The 24,574-nt window shown below is 43.6% G+C and overlaps 5 protein-coding genes across 11 annotated transcripts in view; 1 reads left to right on the top strand and 4 right to left on the bottom strand.

Annotated features, from left to right (window-relative positions):
• Positions 1–1,584, bottom strand: LOC108050951 (WD repeat-containing protein 74). Its single transcript, XM_017132869.2, has 3 exons — positions 1,368–1,584; positions 261–1,311; positions 1–191 (listed from the first exon to the last, which is right to left on the bottom strand). Exons 1-3 carry the CDS (start codon positions 1,453–1,455, stop codon positions 80–82), a joined length of 1,251 nt encoding a protein of 416 aa, XP_016988358.2. The 5' UTR covers positions 1,456–1,584; the 3' UTR covers positions 1–79.
• Positions 1,585–1,865: 281 nt separating this feature from the next.
• Positions 1,866–3,066, top strand: LOC108050953 (mitochondrial mRNA pseudouridine synthase Trub2). Its single transcript, XM_017132870.2, has 3 exons — positions 1,866–2,078; positions 2,136–2,348; positions 2,398–3,066. Exons 1-3 carry the CDS (start codon positions 1,949–1,951, stop codon positions 3,006–3,008), a joined length of 954 nt encoding a protein of 317 aa, XP_016988359.1. The 5' UTR covers positions 1,866–1,948; the 3' UTR covers positions 3,009–3,066.
• Positions 3,067–3,160: 94 nt separating this feature from the next.
• On the bottom strand, positions 3,161–5,221 carry LOC108050950 (SET domain-containing protein SmydA-8). Its single transcript, XM_017132868.2, has 2 exons — positions 4,722–5,221; positions 3,161–4,667 (listed from the first exon to the last, which is right to left on the bottom strand). The coding sequence occupies exons 1-2, from the start codon at positions 5,054–5,056 to the stop codon at positions 3,341–3,343; spliced, it is 1,662 nt and encodes a 553-aa protein (XP_016988357.2). The 5' UTR covers positions 5,057–5,221; the 3' UTR covers positions 3,161–3,340.
• Positions 5,222–5,332: 111 nt separating this feature from the next.
• Positions 5,333–10,303, bottom strand: LOC108050949 (serrate RNA effector molecule homolog). Of its 5 annotated transcripts, XM_017132863.2 has the most exons (8): positions 10,237–10,303; positions 9,732–9,884; positions 9,486–9,676; positions 9,150–9,426; positions 8,559–8,625; positions 6,515–8,505; positions 6,350–6,454; positions 5,641–5,957 (listed from the first exon to the last, which is right to left on the bottom strand). In XM_017132863.2, exons 2-8 carry the CDS (start codon positions 9,872–9,874, stop codon positions 5,876–5,878), a joined length of 2,856 nt encoding a protein of 951 aa, XP_016988352.2. In that variant the 5' UTR covers positions 9,875–9,884; positions 10,237–10,303; the 3' UTR covers positions 5,641–5,875. The 5 variants fall into 5 exon arrangements, with proteins under 5 accessions (XP_044315002.1, XP_044315005.1, XP_016988352.2 ...); XM_044459067.1 differs by lacking the exons at positions 5,641–5,957; positions 10,237–10,303 and adding an exon at positions 5,333–5,557; XM_044459070.1 differs by lacking the exons at positions 5,641–5,957; positions 10,237–10,303 and adding an exon at positions 5,333–5,557 and having other exon boundaries at positions 9,486–9,664.
• Positions 10,304–14,207: 3,904 nt separating this feature from the next.
• The window catches only part of LOC108051912 (ecdysone receptor), a 75,294-nt gene continuing 64,927 nt past the window's right edge, over positions 14,208–24,574 (bottom strand). For all 3 annotated transcript variants that reach the window (XM_044461978.1, XM_044461979.1, XM_044461974.1), the window contains 4 exons: positions 17,778–18,295; positions 17,508–17,651; positions 17,298–17,450; positions 14,208–17,233 (listed from right to left, as the gene is read on the bottom strand). In XM_044461978.1, coding sequence (XP_044317913.1) covers positions 16,058–17,233; positions 17,298–17,450; positions 17,508–17,651; positions 17,778–18,295 — 1,991 coding nt within the window. In that variant the 3' untranslated portion in view covers positions 14,208–16,057. The remainder of the gene's footprint in view (positions 17,234–17,297; positions 17,451–17,507; positions 17,652–17,777; positions 18,296–24,574) is intronic.

The following is a 24,574-nucleotide window of genomic DNA, read 5'->3' as shown; positions in this document are numbered from 1 at the left end:
TTCTATTACTATACTTTAATATTTTACCGTTATACTTTAAGCTACTTATTAACAAGTAAATAAATGGCGCTTAAACTATTTACAACTTTTTCTTTTTTGTTTTCAGGGACTGGTTGATAGACTTTCGTTTCAGCTTGGCCTTTGATTGCTTGGTAGCCGTCTCCTCTTCTCCTTCAGACCCATCGCTGTCGCTATAGTAAAAAAGAAAAGAGAGATTTTAGCCTATAAGTTCCCTCAAGTAGCGTAAAAAGTAAACTCACCCCACTGTAGGCATCTGATCGAACAAGTCCTCGTATTCATTGTCTACCGGTGTTGCTTTGACGGTCTTGTTTTGCTTCACGTTATTATCCACTTCTAGCTCTGTGTCCTCTTCAGGATGTTCACTATCCTGCGGTTCGTTTTCCCGTTGACGGATAAGGATCTTGGTGGCCTTCGACTTAACATAACATTGGTAAAGCAGCACCGTGGATTCAGAGTCATGGATGCGCACGTATCGGTCAAGGCTAGCCGAGCTTAGGTATCGACCGGTGATATCCAGATGCAGATCACTGATCCCGCCGGTGAATCCCTTGTAGGTATGCACATGGGTCTTCATGCGTCGTGTGTCAAAGGCTTTCAGAGCGCCCATTGTGGTGCCCGTGTAGATGAAATTGCCCCGCGCCACCAAAGTTGTAAAACTCATGCCGTGCTCCTCGCTGGCAAAGGACGCAACCGGACGGCGCTGCTTGCGGGTGTCGTAGAGGCGTACGTAGCCGGTTCGTGAGCAGGTAGCCAGTACACTGGGCCCATCCACGAAACCTATGTCGCTGTCCCAGACTGGCACCTCCAACTGCAGATAGTCGTTCGGAAGGTTCTTGGAACTGAAGATCTGCTTGCCGTCAGAGCTTAGATCGTAGACCTTTAGATTGTTCTGCCGCTCCTTTCCGCCGGTGGCCACAATGTTCCTGGCCTGCGCACACTGACGCAGGTGGTCGATTTGGTTGCCCGTGGTAATAACCACAGGCTCGGACTCCTCGTCCACCTCCAGCTCCAGGCTCTGTATCTGTCCATTGCCAATGCCGGCAATAAGCTTGTCATTGTACCGGGCCAGTCCTACGATTGGTGCGGCGGTAAAGGATATCGACTTTCTGGTGCTCTTTCCCTCTGCAAAGGAGTGCAACTCCACGGCGTTCTTGGCGCGTCCGAGCAGGATTTCCGTCTGAGCCTCGTCGCCAAAGGCCAGCGATGTGACGCGCGAATCCTTGTCCAGACCAACCAGGTCGCTCAGGTTGCTTTGTCCATGTGGGGATTTTTCCGAAGAGGGCACCAGGTCTGAAAAAGTCTTGTGATTATAATGCCTTTTGCCAATAAAAATCAGGCAGACTTACGTTTAAAGGAGCCCGTGTGCGTTCCCACATACAGTTCGTGGTTGGCCGTGTAGTTTGCGTGCTTTAAATTCGCAGTCGTCCACTTCATCGTGACCAAACTATTCTATCCAGAGTTTGGGAAAATTTGAAATGAGTAGCGGTTTTTAAAATTTCAGCAGCGGTCAGTAAAAACAAATTTTACACGTGCAGCGCGAATAGTGTGACCAATAGGCATTCGTCAATGTTGCGCCAAATCTCGCATTCAAAATGTAGCTAGATCGCAAGCTAAAAACAGCTAAATAGTATCTGACAAACACTGAAAATGCACAAAAAATGACTTCAAATGATAACAAATGACCTTGATCGAATACTTGCATCCTTCAAGTTGTTTTTTATTAATAAATTGATTTAACATTATTTAATAATCAATGCTTCTCAAGTAATACACAGTATTTTGTTTACCACCCTGCTCTATTTCTACAAGGGCTGGATGGTGTGAATGGCAGGTCAGCTGTTCGTGCGTGTTTACCAACACTTTCCGCTCTATTTAAAAACAAAAATATTTGTAATTGCGCTTAATTTATGTAATTTCTGAAAAAAAAATGGCTCTCACAAAGGTCTATGATGCTGCCACAGTGTTCAAACACTTGGGCGGCATTTTAAATGTGTACAAACCGGCCGGCATGAAAGTGAACCACGTCCGCAATGCCATTCTCAGCAACATTTGCAAGGGTAAGATGCGATAAAGTTCCAGAATTCAATTTCATGCTTTTTCTCTGGCTTTTTTAGGGCTTAACGAAATGGAGCAAAGGGAGCCTCGTAAATTGAAAGAAGAAAGACCCCTCCTGGGCACAGGCACCGCCGCCGACACCGTACTGCACAACATAGCTGACCAGACGGATCTGTCAGACCACGTTCTTTCCACCGGCCCGAGGTACCTTCCTCGGGACTTAAAATGCTCGACAGTGTCCAACCTGGGAGATCACACCAGCGGAGTCCTTCGTAAGTCAAGTAGTCAGTTTTAGATGCTTGTCTAACCATTTCTTTGTAGTCTTCGGGATCAACAAGGGTACGGGACAGTCCAGTAGCATTCGGAGAAATCGCCCTGTGCGTGTCTACCACATCACCGGTCGCCTGGGAAGCGCCACGGAAAGCCACCTGCCAGACTCACGAGTCACAATGCGCTCCAACCACCGACATGTGTCTGCGGACAGAATCAGCGGCCTAGCCGCCTCCATGCAGGCCTCGCATCAGCGTAAGATGTTCGAGCTCTGCGGCGTCGATTTGCAGACTCAGGAGGCCTACGAACTCGCCTGCAGAGGCCTCCTCCGCCCCGCGGACGACAGCCAGCCCGTTGTCTACGGCATTAAACTTATACAGTTCGAGCGCCCACATTTCACCCTGGAAGTACACGCGATTAACGAGACGCAGGAGTACCTTGCCGCCCTTGTCCACGACATGGCCTTGGAACTCCGCACCGTGGCGCACTGCTCTCAGCTGCGCTGCGTTCGACACGCCCACTTCGATGTGAGGGATAGTCTGCTCAGACACGCGTGGCACTTGCCAGGAATCATCAAGAACTTGCGCCAGCAGCGAGACATCCTGCGGGCTCACCCACAACTTTTACGACAGCAACGAGTCGAGCTACAAGCTACACAGTAAATTAGGGATCAATTATTTGTTGTAGGTAAATAAAAATGTAGGCTTTAACGAAACTTAAGGTGATGATTTTTAAATCTATATCTATATCCAGTATATTACAAATTGACCCTTATTTTTTGCCAAGATACCAATGAAATTTTTTATATTACATATAACGTGTTAATAAGGTCTTTTTAGCTTTATTAAAATGAGACAATATCCTTTAGCTTCCATATGAACATTTAACTGAGAGAATATTCATGATTTTGGGGTGCAAGATTGTGCAATAATGCTTTGCTGGTATTTTAAATTATGGGATTAGGTGTTACATTTTGATTTATTCAACAAAAAAATTATTTTTGTCCGACATCACGTTTTTGGTTATAGGTGAGAGTCAGCATTTGTTTTTCGCACTCAAAAATCTCCTTCTGCAGCTGGTCGTACAGCTTTTTGCCAGCCACCGATTCGAGCTCCTTCTCCAGGACCACCTCCGCTTCCTTAAGACGAGCCTGTGCCAATTCCAGAAAACTAGATCCCTCTCCAGGAGCCCTTCGCGCTTGCTCCTCCCGTGTGTGGGCAATCTCGATCAGAATGACCGTCACGTAGATAGCGAGTTTGATGCTGTGCGGATCCAAACGCCGGCAGACGTTGTAGAGCTCATCGCACAGGCGCAGTTTCCGCTCCAGTTGCCCGCTACTGAGCCCGCCCAATTCCAAGCCAGTTTCATTGCCGTACAGTTGGATCAACGTGTGCTTCAGGTTGAAGGTGTGAAAGTGGTTGGGATGCAAGATCTGGGACAGCCGGGCCAGTAACAGTTCAACCTGATTCGCGGAAGGACATCCGGCCATTAAGCTATCCACCTGCTCGGTCATGTGAGTCTGCAGTTCGGACACGTAGGCCCCATCCACGAGCATCGGACAAGTATCGCACTTCCACTGGGTGTTCTCGTCCAACGGATCCACGGGAAGATGGGTGCCAGCGCACGTTTTGTTTACATCCCCCAGACATGCCAATGCACTTATATAGGTCCCATATTCCGTTGGATCAAGGCAACGGCTGCAGCGGCAGCTGAAGTGTTTCGTTAGCCGCAGATGGTGCTGGCGAAGATGAGTGCCCCAGAGGATATTTGTGTAGGTGATCCGCAGGTGGTCGCCCTTCCGCAGGTTGCAGCCTGCCCGCACAGAAATTTGCTGAGTAATAGGGTCGAACTGGAAATCACAATTGGGCTGGCAGGCGTGCTCCATCATGCAGGCCTGCCGAAATAGACCGCTCAGCTCCACTCCCGTCGGCAGCTCGATTACCATAAAGTTGGTCTCGATGATGCCGCACAGTCGATGCAGTAACTCTGGTCCGCAATCCTGCAGTAGGTTTGGCTTGGTTTTCTTGAGCCGGCCTAGAAATCGCTGCTGCAAGTAGCTCACAACCCGTTTTTCCGCCTCCACGTGCAGCTCGGTGCCCCTGCGCTCTTCTTCGTGAGACTGCATCTCCAGCAGAGCAGCCCACTTGGCCGGACTTTGTCGCTGCAGCAGCAAGCACTTCAGCACCAAAAGGGCATCGCTCCTAAAATAGTCGTTGAGTGAACGGGCATCTGCCCTAGCAGGTGTACCCGCTCCCAGGCTAAGCACACTGCACTCCAGAGCCTCGTGCTCACAGCCGGAACTGCAGACTGGCCAGCGGCATCTGAAAAATTAATAGTTCAAGTGGATACTTACTACAGCGAAAAGGGTGTGTCACCTGCGACATTGGTGCTTGCCCAAACGGCAGGGCGTGGCACAGCCCACGCACGGAACGATAGAGGCCTCCTTATCTGCGTCGGAGAGGTACCACTTGGGCCCAACCACCAGAGGCTCCTCAATGAACACTATCTGGCCAGCTGCAATGTCCTGGGTTACCATTAGATACCTGCCCAGCTGGGGATCCTGCTCCTCGCTGAACGGCCTGCAACTGCGCTTATGCTGCGGCCAGTGCTGCTTTTGGTGCTCTCGATCGCAGTAACGCACCATCTTACACCTGGTGCAAGCCTGCGAGGCAGCCACTCCACAAACGGGACAGTCCGTGCTCGACACCATTGCTGATCCTTAATAAATATTTGATTATCCACCAGCGGACAGCACCACAATGTTACGTCGGCAAAGGGAATTTTCTTTTTGACTCGTCTGATTTCAGCAAGCCGGCGACAGCGGGCTTATTTTTAGCACACTTCTCCATATACTGCTCTTCCTTTTAGCCAAGAGGACTGATACATCTCTCTTCGAACCAGCGCCCTCGCTCTGCTCTCTGTTTACGATGAGGAAACTGAGAGCCCACAGGGTGTTCCTCTAAAAAAGACCTTGGAACCTCTAAAATTCGCTTTTCATTCGCACTTTATTTCGCTTTCTTCCGTGAAATACAAAAGTATACCGTACAAAACAGGCGTCAATTGAGATAACTTAATTTGAGTGTTTAGCAGTTAATGTGATAAATACAATTGATTTAGTTTGTGATCTGGGCACAACTAGTTCTAGTACGGTTCTTGCGGCGCGTCCAAGTCCCGGTAGTGTGATCTGGGTCGATAATCAAAACCACCGGGTCTGTAAGCAACGAGAATGAATATAGATATTGGAATTATTCACGCAAGACTTAGGGCAGGGCAGAAATGCAAAATATTACAAAGTTTCGTTTTAGGCTATGGATTCGCATTTATTTCGGGCAAATGAAAGTTAGCAACGTTGTCGGATTCTTAATACAATTGGCATATTATTGTACAGGAAAACGGATATCGGTAGTTGTATATAAACCATCTTTATATGCAGTAGATACTTTTCCTAGCATTGCTTGAATTGCTTTTAAAACTTGAGCTCGCCAAACGATAATTGCTGCATCGAGTGAGCCTGTTTTGTGCTAATCAATTAGTCAAACATATCGGAATTGGCAGGCGCATCCAAATCATGGTAACCGATAAGCCGGCGCTGGTGTTCCAAAGGCAATTCTCTGCAAAAAATTTGCGACACAAGAAAGTTGTGACAAATTTCGATTTAGACCAACAAAAGAGAAATCAAAGTAAAAACAGGGAAGAGACAGGTACGCCTAAATGCTATAAGTGTGTGGTTATGGAGGCGTGACTGTGGTCGGGGCTTAAATCCGCTGTAGTGAAAAATTCACTCAATGTTATTATGTCTAGGGTTCTGTATGTTTCTCTTTAGCACACCAAGAAAAGAAATAGGTGACGAGTTTAAAATCAATCTCGTTACGATTCTTTAAGAAAAGTCGAGAAAAAAAGAGATCGAATGTATCCATTGATCGGTTTTGGGAAATACTATTGTGAATCCTATGGTCGATAGCACTCCTAAACTATAAGAAAAAACATTAGGCGATGTACTAACCTGCGAACGGGAGGGAAGTTGCGTCCTCCGCGGCCACCACCCATCATGGGTGGTCCGAATCCGTAGGGCATCGCCGAAAAAGGTGGGTACATGGGCGCTCGATAACTATATTTAAGAAAATAAATTTGTTATTTAAGAAGGCATTACACAAAAGGCTACACTCACCCTCCTCCGCCTCGGGAAGATTCCGATTCAGGGCGCTTAGAGCTGCCGGGGTGCTCGGGCAACTGCGGACGCTTCGGATCGCGCAGGTAGTTGTTAAAGTACTGCACCTCGTTGCGCACCTCGTCGACCTTCTCTTCGTGCTTATTCAAGATGTGCTTGCGAATGAACTCGGGGCCCTTAAACTTCTTGCCCGAAAGCGGGCACAACCACTTGTCCTTGGCTAGCTCTTGGGTGTTCGCCTGCACAAACTTCTCCACCTCGGTCTCTGCGTCCTTAGAGCCAAGATCCTTAATCTCCTCGTCACTGAGCAATACAGTCTTGGTGAGGAATTGCTGCAGCTTGCTCTCGTACGTCTTGATATACTCCTGCAACTCGTTGCTCGTCACCCGAGCAGGAGTTGGACCACGGGCATGGATAATGCCACAGCGGTTAGGCATCTCGTCCTCGTACGGGTACTCGCAATGGTTGTAATAGTCTACGGAGTGCACAATACGCAAGTAAAGCACCAGTCGGTCCAGAACGGCTATCAATTGCTCATCACGCTCGATGGGTTCACCCTCACTGTCTTTGTTTTCACCTGTAAGACCGAGAAGCTCTTCCTCCTCTGCGGACGCCTCTTCGATGAGGTAGTCGGTGATGTTTTGCAGCACCGGATTTTTCGAATTGAAGCCATATGTGGAGGCGTTCCCATTCGCCGAAGATTCCGTCGCGCGGTTGGCGGCATTTGCCTCGTTTGCAGACGCCTCCGTCCACAGTCTGAATCTTTCGTCCAGATTCAGAGCAATCTTGGCGCATAGCTTTATGTCTGAACGCACCACCTGTTTGTGGGCGGTGATTCCGTTGGCTGGCCGTACCCGTCGACTCAGGTCTCGATTAACGATGGCACCCATTTCACAGTCTCGCAGCCGCTGGTTGTTCAGGCCCCAGCAAATCTCTTTGATGTTGACGTCCCGCATGAAAGTTATCCATCCGCGGCGATACCAACGGCGTTCTACCAAAGGATCTGCAATAGCCACCCTTAGGTAGCCGTTAAAACGGTTGCATACACCCTCGATTTCGGCTCTGGTTATGGAGGGGGCCAAGTTGCGCAGAAAGATGGAGGAGGTGCGATGCAGCGCTCTTGGGTGGCCATCCTTTACTTTGTCCAGGTCAATGGTCTCGGTTTCGACAACCTGGTTTTCATTACTAGGAGGCTTTTCTTCTCCCTCTTCAGTTTTGCCAGCGTCTCCATTTTCCGCTTCTTTGGGCGCACTCAAATTCTCTTCCGGTGACTTTTCTGCCTCGTCATTCTCGACAGCATTGCCTTCTGTGGCTTCTTCTTCTGGCTCGGGAATTGGCGTTTCTACTAGCGCTTCCGGTTTGGGACTCTCTGGTGCTTGCTTTGCTTTGGCCGCGTCAAGCCTGTCCTTTTCCGCTTCGGCTTTTTGCTCACTCCTCAGACCATCTTCCACATCATATTTCTCTTTTAGCTTCTCATCATCTGAGCTGGAACTGGATTCGGAGTCGGATGAGGAGCTGTCATCATCGCTGCTATTCCGCTTGCGCTTCTTGGTCTTTTTTTTATTCGGCTGCTTGTCCTCAGCGCTAGAATCGGTGGCCTTTGAATCATCCTTCACCTCTTTCTTGGGCGGCGCACTTTCTGCTTCATCGTCATCCCAGTTTTCCTCGTCAGAGTTAACAGGTTTCACAGCTTTCCGCTGTGGTGACACAACAACTGGCAACGAATCCTCCTCACTCTGCTTCTCTTCCTTGGGACTCTTGATTGCTTCCTCTGTCAGCTTGGCAGAGTCAATGAGGTCCGACTTTCGCTCATAGACCACCGGCTCTTTTGGCTTCTCGTCGAGCACTTTAAGGTCCTCGTCGGTGCCGCCTTCCAGCTTTATGACACAGGTGTCCAACACACGGATCAAGGCATCACCCTGCGAGGAATCCACCTTGACCGAGCCAATAGTTCCATTCTCGAGCAATTCCACGAAAACATCCGTCCGCCTCTGTAATAAATGAGTTTAAAGTGGTTGTGGAAACAATTGGATAAAGATAGTACCTGTAGGAAGCCGCGCTGCTCTTCGCTGCGTTTTACACTGTCCTCGGGGTGGTATTTATTTTTGAACCTGCAGATAAAAAATTTGTTATGGTAATTAGTAAGGCAGAAATAAGTTTTTTTTCTCTATGACGATTTAATTTCTACTTTTTCGCTTCTTCGCCCAGCTGTTGATAGTCAGTTATGTTAATTTTTCACTGGTTTAGATAGGTTTTTTTAGTTATCACCCAAAATCTTACCTTGCAAGCTTTGCGCTTTCGTTATTTATGGGATTGTTTTATTGTTATTTGGGCTTTTGCTCAACAATCGAATTTAAATAAATCGCGGTTTTAAAATATGAACACACCTCGGCATTGCTCGCCGGGTAATTAACAAATTTGAATTTAGTAGATATCAGCAGCTCTGCGACATGGCGCAGAACCTCTCAGAGATGTCTCTGTCTCATAAACCCAATAAGCTGCAGAGAAAAACTTAATATACAGAAAGTTATGAGTGGCGAACAGGAGACAGGAACATGGCAAAAGACGCAAGGGGCTGCACAGGCAGAGATATCAACGAAACCGTAGTGGGTGCAACCTCTGGTCAGCTACTAACCATTCCTCGTCCTTGTGGGCCACAAAGAACTCGTTTAGCTGCTGTCGCTTGAAGTCCGTCTTGTACTCGGTGTACTTGCGCATCACCTCCGAGTCGGATATGTTCTCGTCCTGGGTGTCGAGGAACTGCTTCAGGTTGAGCATGGCCGGCTGGGTAAGCGTGTCGCCACCGCTGCTCACCTGTTCCCGAGCAGGAGGTGCATGGCCGGCGTGGGAATAAGCCGAGTGCATAGACTGGTAGTGGTCGTTCCAGGCTTGCATCAAATACGGGTCGTAGCCTTAATTGAAAGAGTTGCTCTTTATATTATATTCAATCATTGAGACTATTTGAACTTACCCCCAAAACGGGGATTGGAGCGTACATCTCCATCGCCCCAGTCGGGTCGCATCCGCTTGGCTGGTGGCAGATCCCGTCCGGGCGACCCGTAGCGCGGCCTGGGCCCCGGACCCCGATAGTCGCTGTAGTCCGGCCTGTGGCGGGCTCCTCCGCCGCCGCCGCCTGCGGAAGCCCCGCCCCTGAAGGGATTGCTGTAAATTCCAGTAAATGGTGTCATGTAATAGCTGAAGGATAACCTCCACTTACCGTTCCGCCCACTCGTCGCGGGCGCCGGCAGAACCACCCACCGGGCGGCGCTCGTCGCGGCGTTCCGTGCGGTAACTATCGCTACGCTCCCCTCGGAACTTGTCCCTCCGCTTGCGGTCGTACTCGTCGTCCGAATCAGCCATTGTCGGTTGTCTGCAAATGAGAGTTAAGGCTAGGTAAGTGAAAGTGGCTCGTGCATAACCTCACTTCTGGGCCGCTTCGGCCTTCTCTTTTGTATGCTTTAAAAGGATTAAAAGGCTTAAGGATTCCCTGTAGCCAATTAAGTCTTGCAAACCATTCTCTTCTCATTCAGGTTGGAGCAAATTTGTGTTTTCTGTTGGGCCAACATTAGCCGCCATCTTGCAAATTTGCTTACAACCGCTTACGTGTTTTGTGGCAGGGCAATAAAACAGAATTGATTGACTTATCGGTTCACAAGCGTAAGTAGCTAAATTACAGCGTCTTTTCCAAAAGTTTTTTTGCTTTCAAAACATCACATAATTACCTTTTACTTAAATATAATAAATTTTCCGCAGATCGGCGCGTCTCTCAGTCAGTGTGGCCGTTTAAAAGCAACGCAATATACCTTTTAGAAAAAAATACCACAGAAAAAAGTACCAAATCTGAATTATACCCGGATTCCACCAACCTAACGTTTATACCGTATTTTTTGTTTGCATTTCTATAAACATTTAAAATTAAATCTTTAATATTCTTTTGTATTATTGCATTTCGTTACAAAATCAAAAAAAATGTTTCAGTGTTTACAAAATCTTATTTTCAAAAGACGAATTCATAAACTTATATTTGGTACCATCGAAACATTAATAAAAAGGTGTTTATTATAATTGTATTCTAATAATTTTTAAAATTTTGTTAAATAAATATTTTCTTAGGCAAAAACAGCTTGCGATCGTTTCACCTAATAATTAATTATTTAAAATAGGCCTAAGTGCTGTAAAAAAAGAAGTGCTTTCTATTTAAGTCCCATTTTTTTAAAATAAAATAATTATTTTCGAAAAATGTGGCCTATTTATTATGTTTTACAATTTTATTGGTCAAAGAATATGTTTTTATACTTTAAGAGAGTATTCTAATTTCAGTCAATACCTTGAACTTGTCCAAAAAAGGTTTATATATTCTTGATCCCTCAGTCTTAAAAGTATTTTGATGAAACTTTGCAAAAGGTCTTCTTTCTGTTGCCTACTATATCATTAAGCTACAATTGGAACAATCGAGAAAATAAATCAAATTATAACATGGTTGTTTCCTATATATACTTTTTTATAAATATCGGATGACTATATATATGAATGTGCGATTCGCCTTCGAAAGGAATTGACACTGCACAATTATACTTAAAATACCCAATTAAAACAACAATTTTAAATATATCATTTTTATTTTATTACACGTTTCATATATCGTATATATAGACTTCTGTTAGATTTATGTGTATGTATATATTTACAACTTAGTTATACAACTATGCAAAGTGTAAGTGTATCTAGGCCTAAATAAATTTGTTAATTATGAAATTAGTTCCAAAAATGTAATTATTTTCGCCTTAACTTGCAGCTTTAGCTGCTGACGATGCGCCAGACCCCCGAAAATCGACAATAACCTGTTTATAATCGTCCCAATCTTGTTTTCATTTTTTCGTCATTTAACTTAATATAGTGCTTCGATCTTTAAAGTATAAAAGTTTTCATCATGCTGTATTGTAAGTTATTAGCAATAATATTAACTTTAAGTAAACAGATTTTCAAATTAGATGTCAGATTCGTACATTTGAATGAGTGCATCTAGATACATATCCGAGGGTATATATTTTGTATGCACTGTGAGTTTTGGGTACCTCAAATTAATTATTCATCTTGATGTACCCAATGTCAGCCCGGGGAAATACAGTAAGGAGAAGGTATGCATACGCTTGCATTTGCTTAATCGGTTTAAATGCTAACAATCTCTACTTCTCTCTCGTTATCAAAATCGGTATACGGCAATTCTGGAAATATTTGCAATATGGGAAGTTATGGAAACGAAACAATATTTGGTTATTCGACTTATCACATTCTGCGGACAAGTCGAAAAGGTGAAGAAAAGTTTGCTGGCAGTGTAGCATATAAATAATAATGCAAGTGAAATAGAAAACTATTTCTAGACGATCCGTCCATCCACCCATTTCCTCTGGAGAGGGTTGATCGACTCAAATCTGTTATTTTCGCTTTCCGGTTTCTATTTTATTTCTTCTTACGTATCTCGAGTGTAATGGGCTTCGTTTAGAATATTTTCTGTATGCTGATTAGATTATCGACTTTGTTTGTATTTCTTGTTACACTAAAATGCCATCAATTCAGTTTTCAGTTTGTATTTCGTATTTTCTATTTGTATTTTCCGGAAAAATGATTTTACTCGCTAAGTTCTTTGTCTTCGAATTGTGTGCGTTGTCAATCCATATACGTATAGGTTCTGACTTAAAGATATACTCGAAATCGTATCTTGAACTGGTTGTTATAATTGTATATATTTCGTAGATATTCATGTTACCATTTAGATTTATATTACTGATTGCTAGACATTGCAAATGAAATTAGACTTATGGCGGTCTCCCCTTTTAATTACTCTAAGTTCGAAAAATGGCTGCGGTTCGATAACTTAGTCAATCTGCATGGTATTAGATCTCAATTTCGATTTGGCAGTGAGAAAAACTAAGCTATTAAACTCAATTCAAATTATGAAGCTTTAGCACGAGTCTTGTTCTGTTCTCGCCTACGTTATAATAGAAACAAAATAAACTCCAATATTGCGTATTATAAGTCTGATTACGCCTAAAGCTAGGCAATGATTTGCGGCAAACCAGGTACCTTTAAAAAGGCTTGGTGTTTCTTAGTTCAAACTAAAAATTTTCGTGGGCTGAGAGTGCATGAAAATCAAATTTCTATAACGAAAATAATATCTTTGTTCAAGGTATATATCTGTTTTTTTGTTTTCTTTTCCTGCTCTTGCTCTGCTGCTAAGGTCTCGCTTGTAGTTACATTTATTTTTATAATGCTTAAAACCTTTCGATCACCCTACATCTGTTGCCCGCCTGCTTCATCATCATTTGTTTTGCTTGAGGTAGTTTTTCAATTCAGGATCAATATCTACAAGTTGAACACAAAATGCTTGTAATTGTGAGTGAGTGTCAATCAATTTCTCTTAGGGTTACAGGCTGTGTACACGGTCGTGGTCGTGGGTTCTACATAGTTAGGTCTAGAGATTTGGGGCAAAACAAGTTACGAGTTTACACATAACAGAAAACAGTGCATAAAAATAAAACAAAGTCTCGAATTTCAAAAATCTACATAACGATTTTGTTTCACGATTCAGCTTTAGCTTTGTGTATTTGTTTTGGTTATCTTCTTTATATGAATGGATCTGTCAACAAATTGTTACTTTATACCAAACAATCTTTTATTTTCGTAATTCATCAGGTTGCATTATTTGTATTTTTGTTAGTCGCATTCTTTGTTTTCATTCTTATAGAGCGAGAGCTATAAATATAAATTTATTAATATATGCATATGTACAGATCTTAGGCGAGCTATAATGTAATATTTGAAAGATTTAGCGAGGGTCTATCGAGGGTATTTATTATGATTGACTTATACTATATTCAACACTTGACTTGGGTTTGGAATTGCAAATCGAATATCTATAATAATGTTGAAAGTCATCCGGTTTGGACTTTCAAAAATGTGTTTAGCAAATAAATCTTACTTAAAAATTACATCTTAAAGCTATTTGATAGCTTTCTTGCTGTTTTATCCATTGAAAAGTTAACCAATCATAAACCAAGTGTCGAAAAGATACAAAACTGTTCCTGCTTACTAATTCCTCCGTTTTTCATCTGTTCCTTTCGTTCTTAGCCAATTTCACAGCCATTTGCATCGAATGCAAATTTTGTTCAAATTCTGAATTTCTAGCTCATAAGTCTTTCACTCACACCCCAATAGTTTTTATCTCTTCCCTAGTAAACGAAAATAAAACACATGGAATATGACGGAAAAATATTTGGCAAAATAAAAACACTGGGGTTTTGGTTTATGTTTTTTGCATATTTTTATGTTGTCTTCTTTTTGTTTTGGTTCAACATATTTTTTCATATATTGTATATATTTTGCTTGCATTCACTTCTTTCACTTGCGGCAATTAGGTAAAAAGGTAAAAATATTCCGTATTACGATAGAGTTTGCTTCTTTACATTACGTGTAGAACTACAAAACAAGTTATGCATAAACGTAACTATGTATATCTTTATAATAATAATTAAACGTGCTCGAGTGCATGCTAGAAAGAATCAAACTTAAACCGATTGTAAAAACGAAACTTATAATGAGTTTGATGAGCGGGGGTCATCGCTGGTTTGGATCATCCCTTGGAAGTTCCCTCCGTCCAATTTCGAATATGATGAATAAATAATTCACTGCTTTCTGTTTGTCAAAGTGCAGGCTACATTTAATTAGAATTCTCTCCTCGAAAGCATTGCGCTCGTTTGATTAGAGTTACTTCCATATATATCCTTGATATCATGCTACTTTTAGTTCATCTTTACACAAATTCATCTTTATAAATTAAGTTTACTTAAAAGTTTACATGTGTGGCTGTGTGTGTAGGCGTGTGTATGCGTTGTGTGTAAAATTATATTTAAATTAAGATTAGTAGTAAAAGTAAAAAATTGCACAATTCAAGTAGAAAGCTACGTAAGATGTTATTATATCTTCTTTTTACACAATAAAAGAATTTCACTTTTAACTTTACGTTTAATTTTATTAATATTTTACAGTTGTTTCTTCTTCTTTTCGTTTTCAAACACAAATTGCTACTAAAATTAGAATAAATTTGATTTAAGTTAAAATAAGGCCAACAATTTTAAAAAATGTATTTAAAGTGTACATCGCAAAGCAAAATAAAACTAATAAAGTCTAATAAAAATGTTTGAAAATCAATTGCATTAAATTTTGTTTAACATAAAAATTGCCAAAGTAAAGAATTTTGCACGTTTCTTGTGGTGGTTTTCATTAAATTAATTTTGATTTTGCCAAATTTGTTGAATTTTGTCACTCACACAAATTTTAAATTACCAATGTAAATTTTATAAATATATATTGAAGTCTTTTGGTGTGTGTGTGTTTATTTATATGTGTGTGGCTGTTATCAAAGTGATTGAAAAATATTTTCCACCTAAAGGTGCTTGTTGAATTTGAAATGAATATTTATTTTAGACTTAATACCTTTTGATGCCTTTTGGTTTTTGAGTAAGACTCCAATCACTTTAATTTCATTTTCTTTTGTTAAAGTTCAATATAAAAATTTTGTTGAAAAAAATGTCTAAAAACGATGCCAATATTCAAAGGATCTTAGTTTTTGCTTGCAAATATATTTGGGTGGAAATTATCAGAATCTTAGAATTTATATTCTTGATTTTAAAAAATATAAGGAGGGCATAATAATATATTTTCATTTTTTGTTATTTTTTTTAGTTTTGCTTTCTTGTAATATTTTTTACAGTTTGCCATTTGTTATGATTAAAAAATATTTATAAAATCAGTCCAAGTTTTGCGTGTTTTTTTTAGAGTTTGTTTGTTTTGAATTAATTTAAATGTATTTAGTTATGGTGGATGTTAATGTTATTATCATAACTATTCCTTTCATTTAACAGATTTACTCGCTTCTTTAGAGTAAGGATTTAGAGTTATAGTTAGATATTATACAGTTGCTTTCATTAAGTTTACAGTTAGTAATTATTATTTTATATATTTTTAAAATATAAACAATCTTTATTCTCTTCTCTCTTCCCTCTGTTCTCGCTCTATTCTCTGTTCTTCTTTTCTGATCTGTTTCGCATGCAGTTTGGAGGATCAAATTGAAAAATAAAATTCGAGAATTGATCGTGAGGCAGTCGCGATTCGCATCGTATCGAACATCCGCCCACAAAAGAATTGATTCTATATTTCATGATTTCCAATGGTTCTCTTTTCAATTTGTCTCTCTCTTTCTGTCGCTCAACGCGTTTGTCCAATTGTGGTTGAAGCTTGTTTCAAGAAAGCTTTTATGTAATTGTTAATAGGCTGTATTATCAGTTAAATCGTATGGGTAATAGCTAAACTCTAATATTTGCAGGCTTAAGACTAAATAACTGCATATTACGCTTGTCCATTAATTATTCACTTCCTCATCTTACTAAGTTCGCCCGAAAATCTCCGGGACAAAACTTCCCCATTCCCCTAGATCGCATCTCAATCCAGCAGGACGCCAATGGTCTGTTGGTGACGCTGCGTTTGCTATGCCGTCGTCGAGTGCTCCGACTTGACCGCCACTCCGCCGATTAGTTGCTCCTGGTGTGAGTGCAGGGCCACTCCCATTAGGGCCATCGCTGTCTGGGCATTCGCATACATGCTGACGTTGCCGCCCACCCCAACTCCCACTCCCACTCCCACACCTACACCCACTCCAACACCGTTGCCCATCGGGACCGCTGATGTGGTGGAGATGGCAGGAACGGCGGCCGTGATGCTGCTGGAGGAGGTGGGCGCCGCAGTGGTGGGTCCTATGGCCCCACTACCGCCGATGTAGTCGCTGCTCGTGCTGACCGTCTGCACGGAACCAGAGGCAGATACGGAGGCGGATGCGGGAGTAGAAACGGAAAGGTGCTGCGGCTGTGGCTGGAGCTGCGCCTGGAGTTGTGGCTGGAGTTGCGGCTGGAGCTGCGGTTGGAGCTGAGGTTGAAGCTGTGGTTGGAGTTGAGCTTGCAGCTGAGGTTGCAGCTGCGGCTGCGTCTGCGACTGAAGTTGCGTCGCATTCTGGGTCTGGGTCGGAGGCTGGGGTTGATGCTGGGCTGCGGCCGCCGCCGCCGAAGTGGAGGCGGACTCGGAGTCGATGCCGGCGGTGATGGCACCGCCGACCGAGGCGCGCATTCGCTCCGCCCGTTCGAGCCGCTCGGTTTCCTCCTGGGTGACCTGCAGGTGCGACTGGACCGAGGGCGGGATGGCGTGCACGTCCCAGATCTCCTCGAGGAACTTGGGCAGCTTGCGGTTCTTGAGCTTGAGCGAGAAGCACATCTCGGCGTTCTGGTTGCCCAGCGTGCGCAGCTCGGTAAGGATCGAGAGCAGCTTGGCGTAGAAGACGAGGCTCATGGAGTCGCCGCAGTGGCGGTTGAGTATATAAATGCGTAGCGTGTCGATGTAGTAGCTCTGGATCGCTTCGACTAGTTGGGCCTTCTCCAGGCCCGGCCGGTCCGAGAAGATCACAATGGCAGTGAGTAGCGCGTATTCGACGTTGTCCACCTTCATCGAGAACATTTGGCGGCAGAAATGCAGCAGGTCTTCAATGTTGTCGGCCATTCCGGCCATTTTGTACGAGTCCCGCGTGTAGGATCTGTTATTCGCGAAGAATATGGAATCCGAGCTGTGATCGTAGCGGCGAGCCATGCGCAGCATCATCACCTCCGACGAGCAGGCCTAAAGAACGAACATTTATGCTATAGACTTGTCACTTAAAGTCCGTTTATTCAATGATACTCACCTTTAGTAACGTGATCTGATCCTCCTGGGGTATTTTTGTAAACGCTGGTAGACCTTTAGCAAACTCAACAATCAGCTGCACTGTGAGAATGGTTATCTCGGTGATGTGCCGAAAGCTGACATCCGTCTGGCTCTCGTTCTCATCGGGTTGACTCTGCAGGGAAACGAGTTTAGAATGTATGCCTATGGGGTATTATTAAGTGAGACTCACCATTATACGCCTGAGATCCTCTTCGGATGGCTGCTCGTAGCCATCCTGGTACCAAATTAATTTGTATATAACGGCCAACTGATTGTACGTTAGTGCAGGTATATTGCGCGCTTGGCACTTGGCCAAAATTTCATCAGGTAGTAGCTGTATGGAAAAAAAAAAAGGAAGTGAATGTTAGTAAGACATCTGACAGAGATCCAAGGCAGATTTAGCTTTGTGATCTTGGCATATATATTATTATACCCTAGCAAGTATGAATTATATTATTACCGGAATAGTGGCATGCTGCGGCGCCTCGCATGTCATTAGGTCAAGAATCTCCTTCTTGACAATCTCGTGGGCGTTGCCGGTCCCCAAGCTGCCGCTGTTGCCGCCGTGCTGCGAGCTGGGCGATGTGGTCATCTTGTCCTTCTCCTTCTGGGCCTTCTTCTCGCGCCGCTTCATCGCGCACTGATTCTCCGGCACAACGCACTCCGGTCGCATGCCCACGGCCAGGCACTTTTTCAGACGGCACTCCTGGCACTTGCGCCGCATGTACATGTCCATTTCGCAGGCGCGTCCGAATTTGCAGCAGTACACGGCGCTCTTCGTCACGCTGCGCCGAAAGAAGCCCTTGCAGCCCTCGCAGGTGAGGGCGTTGTAGTGGTAGCCGGAGGCCCGATCGCCGCACACCAGGCACAGCTCCTCCTGCACCCGCGGCGCAGGACCCTTCTTGCTCTTCTTCGCATCGCAGCTCTCGTTCGCCGAATATCCGTTCAGGCTGCTCGAGGGCGAGAGATCGTCGCGACCTGTTGGCGAAAGGAGGGGGGTAGACAGATCTAGTTAATATGGGTTTTTTTCAGCTGTCGATCCATTAAACATTAGACCCAAATAAATAAATTTACTGTGACGGAGTTCTATGTTCTTCGTCATTTGCATGTTTTGCAAGCTCCGGATTCGACTGGAACACGTTTGCTTGCTAATCTGAGTTGCTGTATCCGATGGCTGGTAAACGGAGTTTGGCAACAGCCACCTCCGTCATTGTCCCCCGAGAAATTTAAAATTCAATTAACGTTGTCGCTCAAAGTCAACGGAATGAGGCACGAATTTATTCCCGCCAACCAAATTCGACCAAGGGAATGTTTGGACAGGAAAATTAAGGCACTCGATGGCGAAAGATAACTGAGAACTGGACTTTGATTTGAACTTTCGAAGAATTTATCAAATTTTCCTGATGGTTCTTCAGATTTAAGTGTTTTAGCCTGTTAACAAGCATTAAAAAAATATCCGCTATTAAAAGTTTATTCCTAATAAAATTCTGGATATAAGATTACACCAAACTTTTCAAGCTGGGTTATTAATGTACATACATACTTTCTTTCTATTTCCATCCATAAACCATCAAGAACCATTATCGATTACGTTCAAAAGAGGAATTGTGTGGGGTATCGGGAACTATGAATGGAGACACATTATACGAATAGTCACGTTTGCAACACTCCCACAAAGAGATAAAAGAATATCAAGTGCAAGTTTTCCCCACAAAGGCACTAACTATGCGCCAAGGAGGGGCAGTTAGAAAGGGGCAGGATAGGTGGGAAGGTGGGCGTTGGCTGGTGCTGTAACTGCAGCAGAAACAGAAGCAGCCAAAGGAATGACAGTGACAACAGCAGCAGCAGAAACGGCAATAGAAGGCAGGCCCAAGACACGTCTCAGACACTTGACTAAAGTACAAGAAGCAGGAGGAATCGAAGCCAAAGCGGCTAAGACGTCACTTGGCCACAAGTGCATACGTCTCCTGTTCCTTCTCCTTCTCCTCCTGCTGCCCCACCTCCCTTTGCCACCCGGTTTTCAACTGCAGCCGAGTGCAACGCAGTGCATTGTCGGCCTAACACAGTTTCTAGCAACCATTTTCCCCCTTCCAGCCCACGGGGCGCATGGCCATAAATATTACCCATACGCCCCGTTGTCTTGGCTCTTGGCTCACGGCTACTTTCCCTCCCCTGCTGCAGTCGCTGCGTTTCAATTTCACTGCCAGCGAAGGAAGGAGCGCGGGACAGTGGAGAAAATGAAATAAACGACGGCGTCATGCAAACTTTGTCTGCTCCAGCGGCTCATGGAAAATGGGGAGACGCCAACTTGACTGCATTTTCACTGCACTCGAAAGCAGCTTTTGTGTGTGTGTGTGTGTTTCTGCGCCAACGTAGAAATGTGGAAAATTGCTGCTGCTTCGGCAGGGAAATCGCGTGGCTAAAAGTAAAAACCTGCTGCAGTTACCGGCTCGTCTAAGCTGGTTGCAATGGTGGTGCAATGTCACGGAAGAAGGGGGTTCACTACATCCCACGGGATTGCCATTGCCGCTGCTGATCCAATGGAGCACAGCTAAGTAGGCGCCAGGTGAGTGGAAAAGCTGCACAATTACCTGCCCGCTCACCAAATTCTTTGGGGCCCCAGAGAGCGTCGTGTGTACAATATCAACTTTATGACTGCTGGTAATTATTTCCCTACGCTGAAATGCAACTTGCCTACAAACACCAAATATACATGCATGGACCCACAGAGGACCTACAGCACAGCCACATTTCATTTTTCATCCATGAAAAGACATTTTCCATCGCACGCAATGCCAGCAGAGGAGCGAAACGCCATCGAGTAAGAAAAACAAAGGCAGAACGGCAATGGATGAAAAAAGTGGACGCCAAAGCGGCAACAGCGTGGCACAAAAGACACCCCCGAGTTCGCCCCAACTGCCACCCTTCCGCCCCTTTGGAGCTGCCCACGTTTGGAGTTCATTGTGTTATTGTGCTTAGTCGCTCGGTCTCCGTTCGCCATTCCGCACTACATACCCACATAATCCATGTAAGCGACTCTGCCGTCTCTGGCGACTGAGGGCCAAGGCAGCGCCATCGGGACGGACGGAGGAGGACGCGGGACCAGAAAGCTATAGCCATATATACATGGCCACGAAAACAAACTGCAGCCAGAGCCCCACAACTTCCACTTCAGTGCTGGCAAAACAGATTTTTCAGCCAGAAAAAAACGTTTTTATACGTGACTATATGCATAAATTATTGGTAACCCAAGATTGAATACTAGGGTTAATGGTATTTAGGTTTAAATAAATTGTACTTTAATTAAGTTTTATATTCTTATTGCTTTCTATTGCTATCTAGGGTGGGGAATAACTAACCAGATAGTCTCTATCACCTCTGTCTGCGAAATATTAAGGGAGGTCGGTTTTGCCCCATAAATGTTTTTCAAGGTTTTATAAAAAGTTTCTTATTTAAAAACCAGTTTTACCTATTTTTACCCTCCAATTCAAGAATAGGGACCTAAGTACCTACTTAATTTAGCTTGTCTAGCTCTTTTTTTGGTGGGGCACAGCACTGGGCGCCCAGCAGCCTGCGCTCTCCTCACTCGCTATCACTCTTCTTTCTTGCGCTCTCTCTCTCTGTTCCTCCTTGTCTGCTCTTGCTATCTCCCTTTTGCTGCACGCCCTTGTTGAAAAAGCTGAAAAATGTTGATGTAGGCCTCGAAAATATGCAGTTTGCCTTTGGCATTGCCACTGTCACTGCGGGCAGCGCAGTCGGCGTCAGTCAACGTCAACCCCCCCACCTCACCCATACGTGTGTTTGTGTGTGTTCGGGAGAGCGGATTGCATGTCGCACAAGTTTCCACAGTGGTATAGGTAAGTTCTCCCTTCTGGCTTCGTTCGCTGCATTCTGCATTTTGCATTTCGCATTTTGCATCTCATTTCGCCCGTTCGCTTCAGCTTTTCATTGCTTTTTTTTCACACACACTTTTTTGTTCTAGGCAAAGAAATGAAACTTTTTGTTACTGCTCCTGTTGTTGCTGTTATTCGTCTTGTTTTTTTTTTCTTTCGCTGTATTCTATGGCGAAAATGTCTCTTTGTATGCATTTTCCTATGAATATGTGTGTGTGCTGTGAATGCAATATTTTTAAGCGGCTTGTTTTCTGTGAATGCATATAAAAAAGCACAGAAGAAGCAGAGGGGTCTGTGCAAATAGCGCCTACTGTGCTGAGAACAGAGAAGCAAAGTAAATAAGTTCCTTTCAACCCCCCCTCGCATATTAGCAAGTTGCAGACTAGTAGAGCCGAAAGTCATAAAAAAAAGTCGGACGAGCCAAAGTTTGCTTGTACGATTTGCAGCCTCAAAATGAAAGCCAAATAAAAGAAAATATAGCTGGCCAAAACTTCGAATGAAATATAGATTGTTTCGTTTTTGTTGCACTTAAATATCGACATTTCTATGATTTCACTGATATATGTTAGCTGGTTTTAAACGGTGTAGCGGCAGTACGTGTAGCATTCACATCTATGAGGTTTTTACATTCTTTTTACATCAATATAAAACTTTTAATAATAAGTAATCTTTTAGCCTTTCCAAATCTAATTAAAATAAACTAAATGAAACTTTAAGTTTTCTTTGAATTAGTCTTCAAATACTCCACAACAGATTGCTCACAATTTGCTCTTTAAAGTGCAACGAGAAAGCAAAGATTCGGTTTCGGGAGTGTAGATTTTTATTGCTATGTCTTGGCGCCACATCCATCGTGAATCATAAATCTGGCTGCAAATCAACCGAAATGGTTATTTGTGGCATTTCAATGCTTATAAGCATTTGGCGTTGTCGGTATCTCAGTTGTTTTGTTATACTTTAGGTGGTAGGAAAATAAAAGAAACATAAAAAAACTGTATAGTAGTTCATCCAACTTAATAACGACACCTCTGTCGTCAGCATGAATTTCATAAATTTCCATATTGATTTTTTAAAAAGTCGGCAAAAGAATTAATCGATTTCAAATATCAAATAAATTTAAAAAATCCAAATCTCCTAAAAGGTAAACATCCCTAAAGCCCTGTATAAGCTCGTCTCACATCATTGACACATTTTCTGTACATATTGCTCGAAGGGACTACGAATTTGACTATGCCGACATTGCAGGCGATTATGTAAGCGAAAGCCGACGACCCTAAATCAAAACAAGTTGAGCAGGCCCAACTAACCACCAAAACTGCAGAGTTTCCCCACAAAAGGGGATGATTGCTGCAGGTGGTTGGGGTTTTCGGGGGTGCTCCACCTTGGCTTTGGGCCGTAGTTAGGATGATTTGTGATGGCCAGCCGGTCGAGTAGCTAAGGCCAAAATCAACCTAGTCCGCCCAGCAAAACAAACTCGGAGGGTTTTGGGTTTGTTTGAGCTGGGCAAACGTATAACCGGAGCTGAAAAACTGTACCACAGAAAGCGCATGTCCGATGCACTGTCTGCAGTTCTCTTTTTCTCTCTTTCTCTTTCTCTCTCAATCCCCCAGTCTCTTTCGTTTGTTTGGGGTTGCACACGTTTTTCTGTTTCAGGGGGTTCTCTAGTGCAAGGCTGCAATTTATTTTGCACGAGTTTGTCAGTTGTTAGGCACGTTTCGCCATCCCCAAACCCCGATCAGCCCCCTTTTCGCCTTCTGTGGGCTTGGATTATATGGTTGAAAAATTGATTTTTTCAGTTCGTTGGCATGTTGCCGCCTAGCCATGTACTTTCTTGTTTCTGACCAGGGGCAGGGACACGGACACGGACACGGATACGGAAGAAGGTTGGGTGGCGGAGGTTGAGGAGGATGCACTGTGTGCAATAGGTGGCTGAAAAATGATTTTTAACCTACTTTGAGCCCAGGTCGACATTTAGACGAGGGTCGTCGCATGACCTTTCGTGTGTTGCGGAACGCATTATATGGCTTTTTCGTTTCTTCTTGCGCCACATTGTTTGTTGTTGCTACAACTTGCAAGAAAGCACTACCGAATTTCATATGGAGAAAGCGCTTACGGTACCGACAACTAGAAAATGGTGACGCCATTTTCAAGACTGCCATTTATAGCTTCAAAATGGCTGCCTTAGCAAAGGAATGGAGAAATGGGACAGTTTCCGTTTCCTTTGGAATGTTCTATTCACAACTTAAACTAAACATTTAAGTGGACTTTATTACTGAATATGGTGATCGATAACGTAGCTTTTTTCATTTACTTTGGCCTGCAAGGAATGAATTAATTTAACAACACTGGCTTGTAATAAAATTCAAAAGGAATTTTTTTGTTTGTTGAACAATTGCTAACACCATTCATTTTCATTAAGTTGTAAATGCAAACACTGATAGTATTATTCTTTTGAATTAAGGGTGTTGTCATTGTTCTAAAAAAAATAGGAGATTCAAGATCATTTTTATCAAATAATAGTTCGCATTAGCTTCTACTACTGATATGCCTACATATTTGCGTAATCTCACTCACGTTAATAAATGCTTGTACAATGAATGTAAAACAAGCTTTTCCTCACGGTTTGTATATGTACATCAAAGCCCAAGCGCTATATGCATTTCTGCCCCAGTGGAACCCGCCCCCTTTTTGGCGCATTCCTTCCTTAATGATATGTATTTGCATTTGTGTGCTGCATCACATACACACGTATAGAGAGTCTCGTGGAAACTTGCCTCGGTGTGCGATGCACTGGATTTGTTTACAATTTGCTTTTTATAGCCAACATATGTTCGACATATACCCATGTGCGATGCTTTATTTACGCCACTGTTCCTCACTGCAGCCGCTTACCAACACTGGCCAGCTGCAATCCCAAAAAGATATTAACGTATATGAGATCGAGTGGTAGAAGGGAATGGCTCGTGGAGGTGGAGGCGAAGGGGCTGGGCGGGGCTGTTACACTTATGGGCTAAAGAAAAGCACCAGCCCTGCGAACAATGGAGCTCGAAACAAATGGCAATGGAGTGAAGCCATTAGGAACACAAAGCAAAAAGCGAGCTAGAAAAAATTAGACAAAAACAAGCCTGAAGAGAATAAGAGCTAAAATAGATGGAAAAAGAAATGAAGAAGTTTCAGGGTGGCCAACAAAAGCGTCACAGTCAGTCGCGTATCGTTGATTGTTTTTTTGGGGGTGTGGAGACCCTCAGAAATGTGCATACACATGTGTAACCCCCATAATAGTGAACCTAGACAAAAGCTACTTAATATATTCTTAGGACTCAAAGTTACAGTACAGGTATGTATTAACATAATCAAAATCAAAATA

This window comes from Drosophila rhopaloa, unplaced genomic scaffold, assembly GCF_018152115.1.
Source record: "Drosophila rhopaloa isolate 14029-0021.01 unplaced genomic scaffold, ASM1815211v1 contig_115, whole genome shotgun sequence".
Classification (NCBI taxonomy): Eukaryota; Metazoa; Arthropoda; class Insecta; order Diptera; family Drosophilidae; genus Drosophila; species Drosophila rhopaloa.
This window is presented reverse-complemented; position numbering and strand designations above follow the sequence as displayed.

Coding starts and splice junctions, on each gene's coding strand:
- LOC108050951 (XM_017132869.2), bottom strand. CDS start 1,455: ATGAAGTGGACGACTGCGAATTTAAAGCACGCAAACTACACGGCCAAC. Junction 1,312..1,367: donor GCACACGGGCTCCTTTAAAC/GTAAGTCTGCCT, acceptor AGACTTTTTCAG/ACCTGGTGCCCTCTTCGGAA. Junction 192..260: donor GATCAGATGCCTACAGTGGG/GTGAGTTTACTT, acceptor TTTTTACTATAG/CGACAGCGATGGGTCTGAAG.
- LOC108050953 (XM_017132870.2), top strand. CDS start 1,949: ATGGCTCTCACAAAGGTCTATGATGCTGCCACAGTGTTCAAACACTTG. Junction 2,079..2,135: donor TCTCAGCAACATTTGCAAGG/GTAAGATGCGAT, acceptor TGGCTTTTTTAG/GGCTTAACGAAATGGAGCAA. Junction 2,349..2,397: donor TCACACCAGCGGAGTCCTTC/GTAAGTCAAGTA, acceptor ATTTCTTTGTAG/TCTTCGGGATCAACAAGGGT.
- LOC108050950 (XM_017132868.2), bottom strand. CDS start 5,056: ATGGTGTCGAGCACGGACTGTCCCGTTTGTGGAGTGGCTGCCTCGCAG. Junction 4,668..4,721: donor GGCAAGCACCAATGTCGCAG/GTGACACACCCT, acceptor TTAATTTTTCAG/ATGCCGCTGGCCAGTCTGCA.
- LOC108050949 (XM_017132863.2), bottom strand. CDS start 9,874: ATGGCTGATTCGGACGACGAGTACGACCGCAAGCGGAGGGACAAGTTC. Junction 9,677..9,731: donor CGCGACGAGTGGGCGGAACG/GTAAGTGGAGGT, acceptor TGGAATTTACAG/CAATCCCTTCAGGGGCGGGG. Junction 9,427..9,485: donor CTCCAATCCCCGTTTTGGGG/GTAAGTTCAAAT, acceptor CTTTCAATTAAG/GCTACGACCCGTATTTGATG.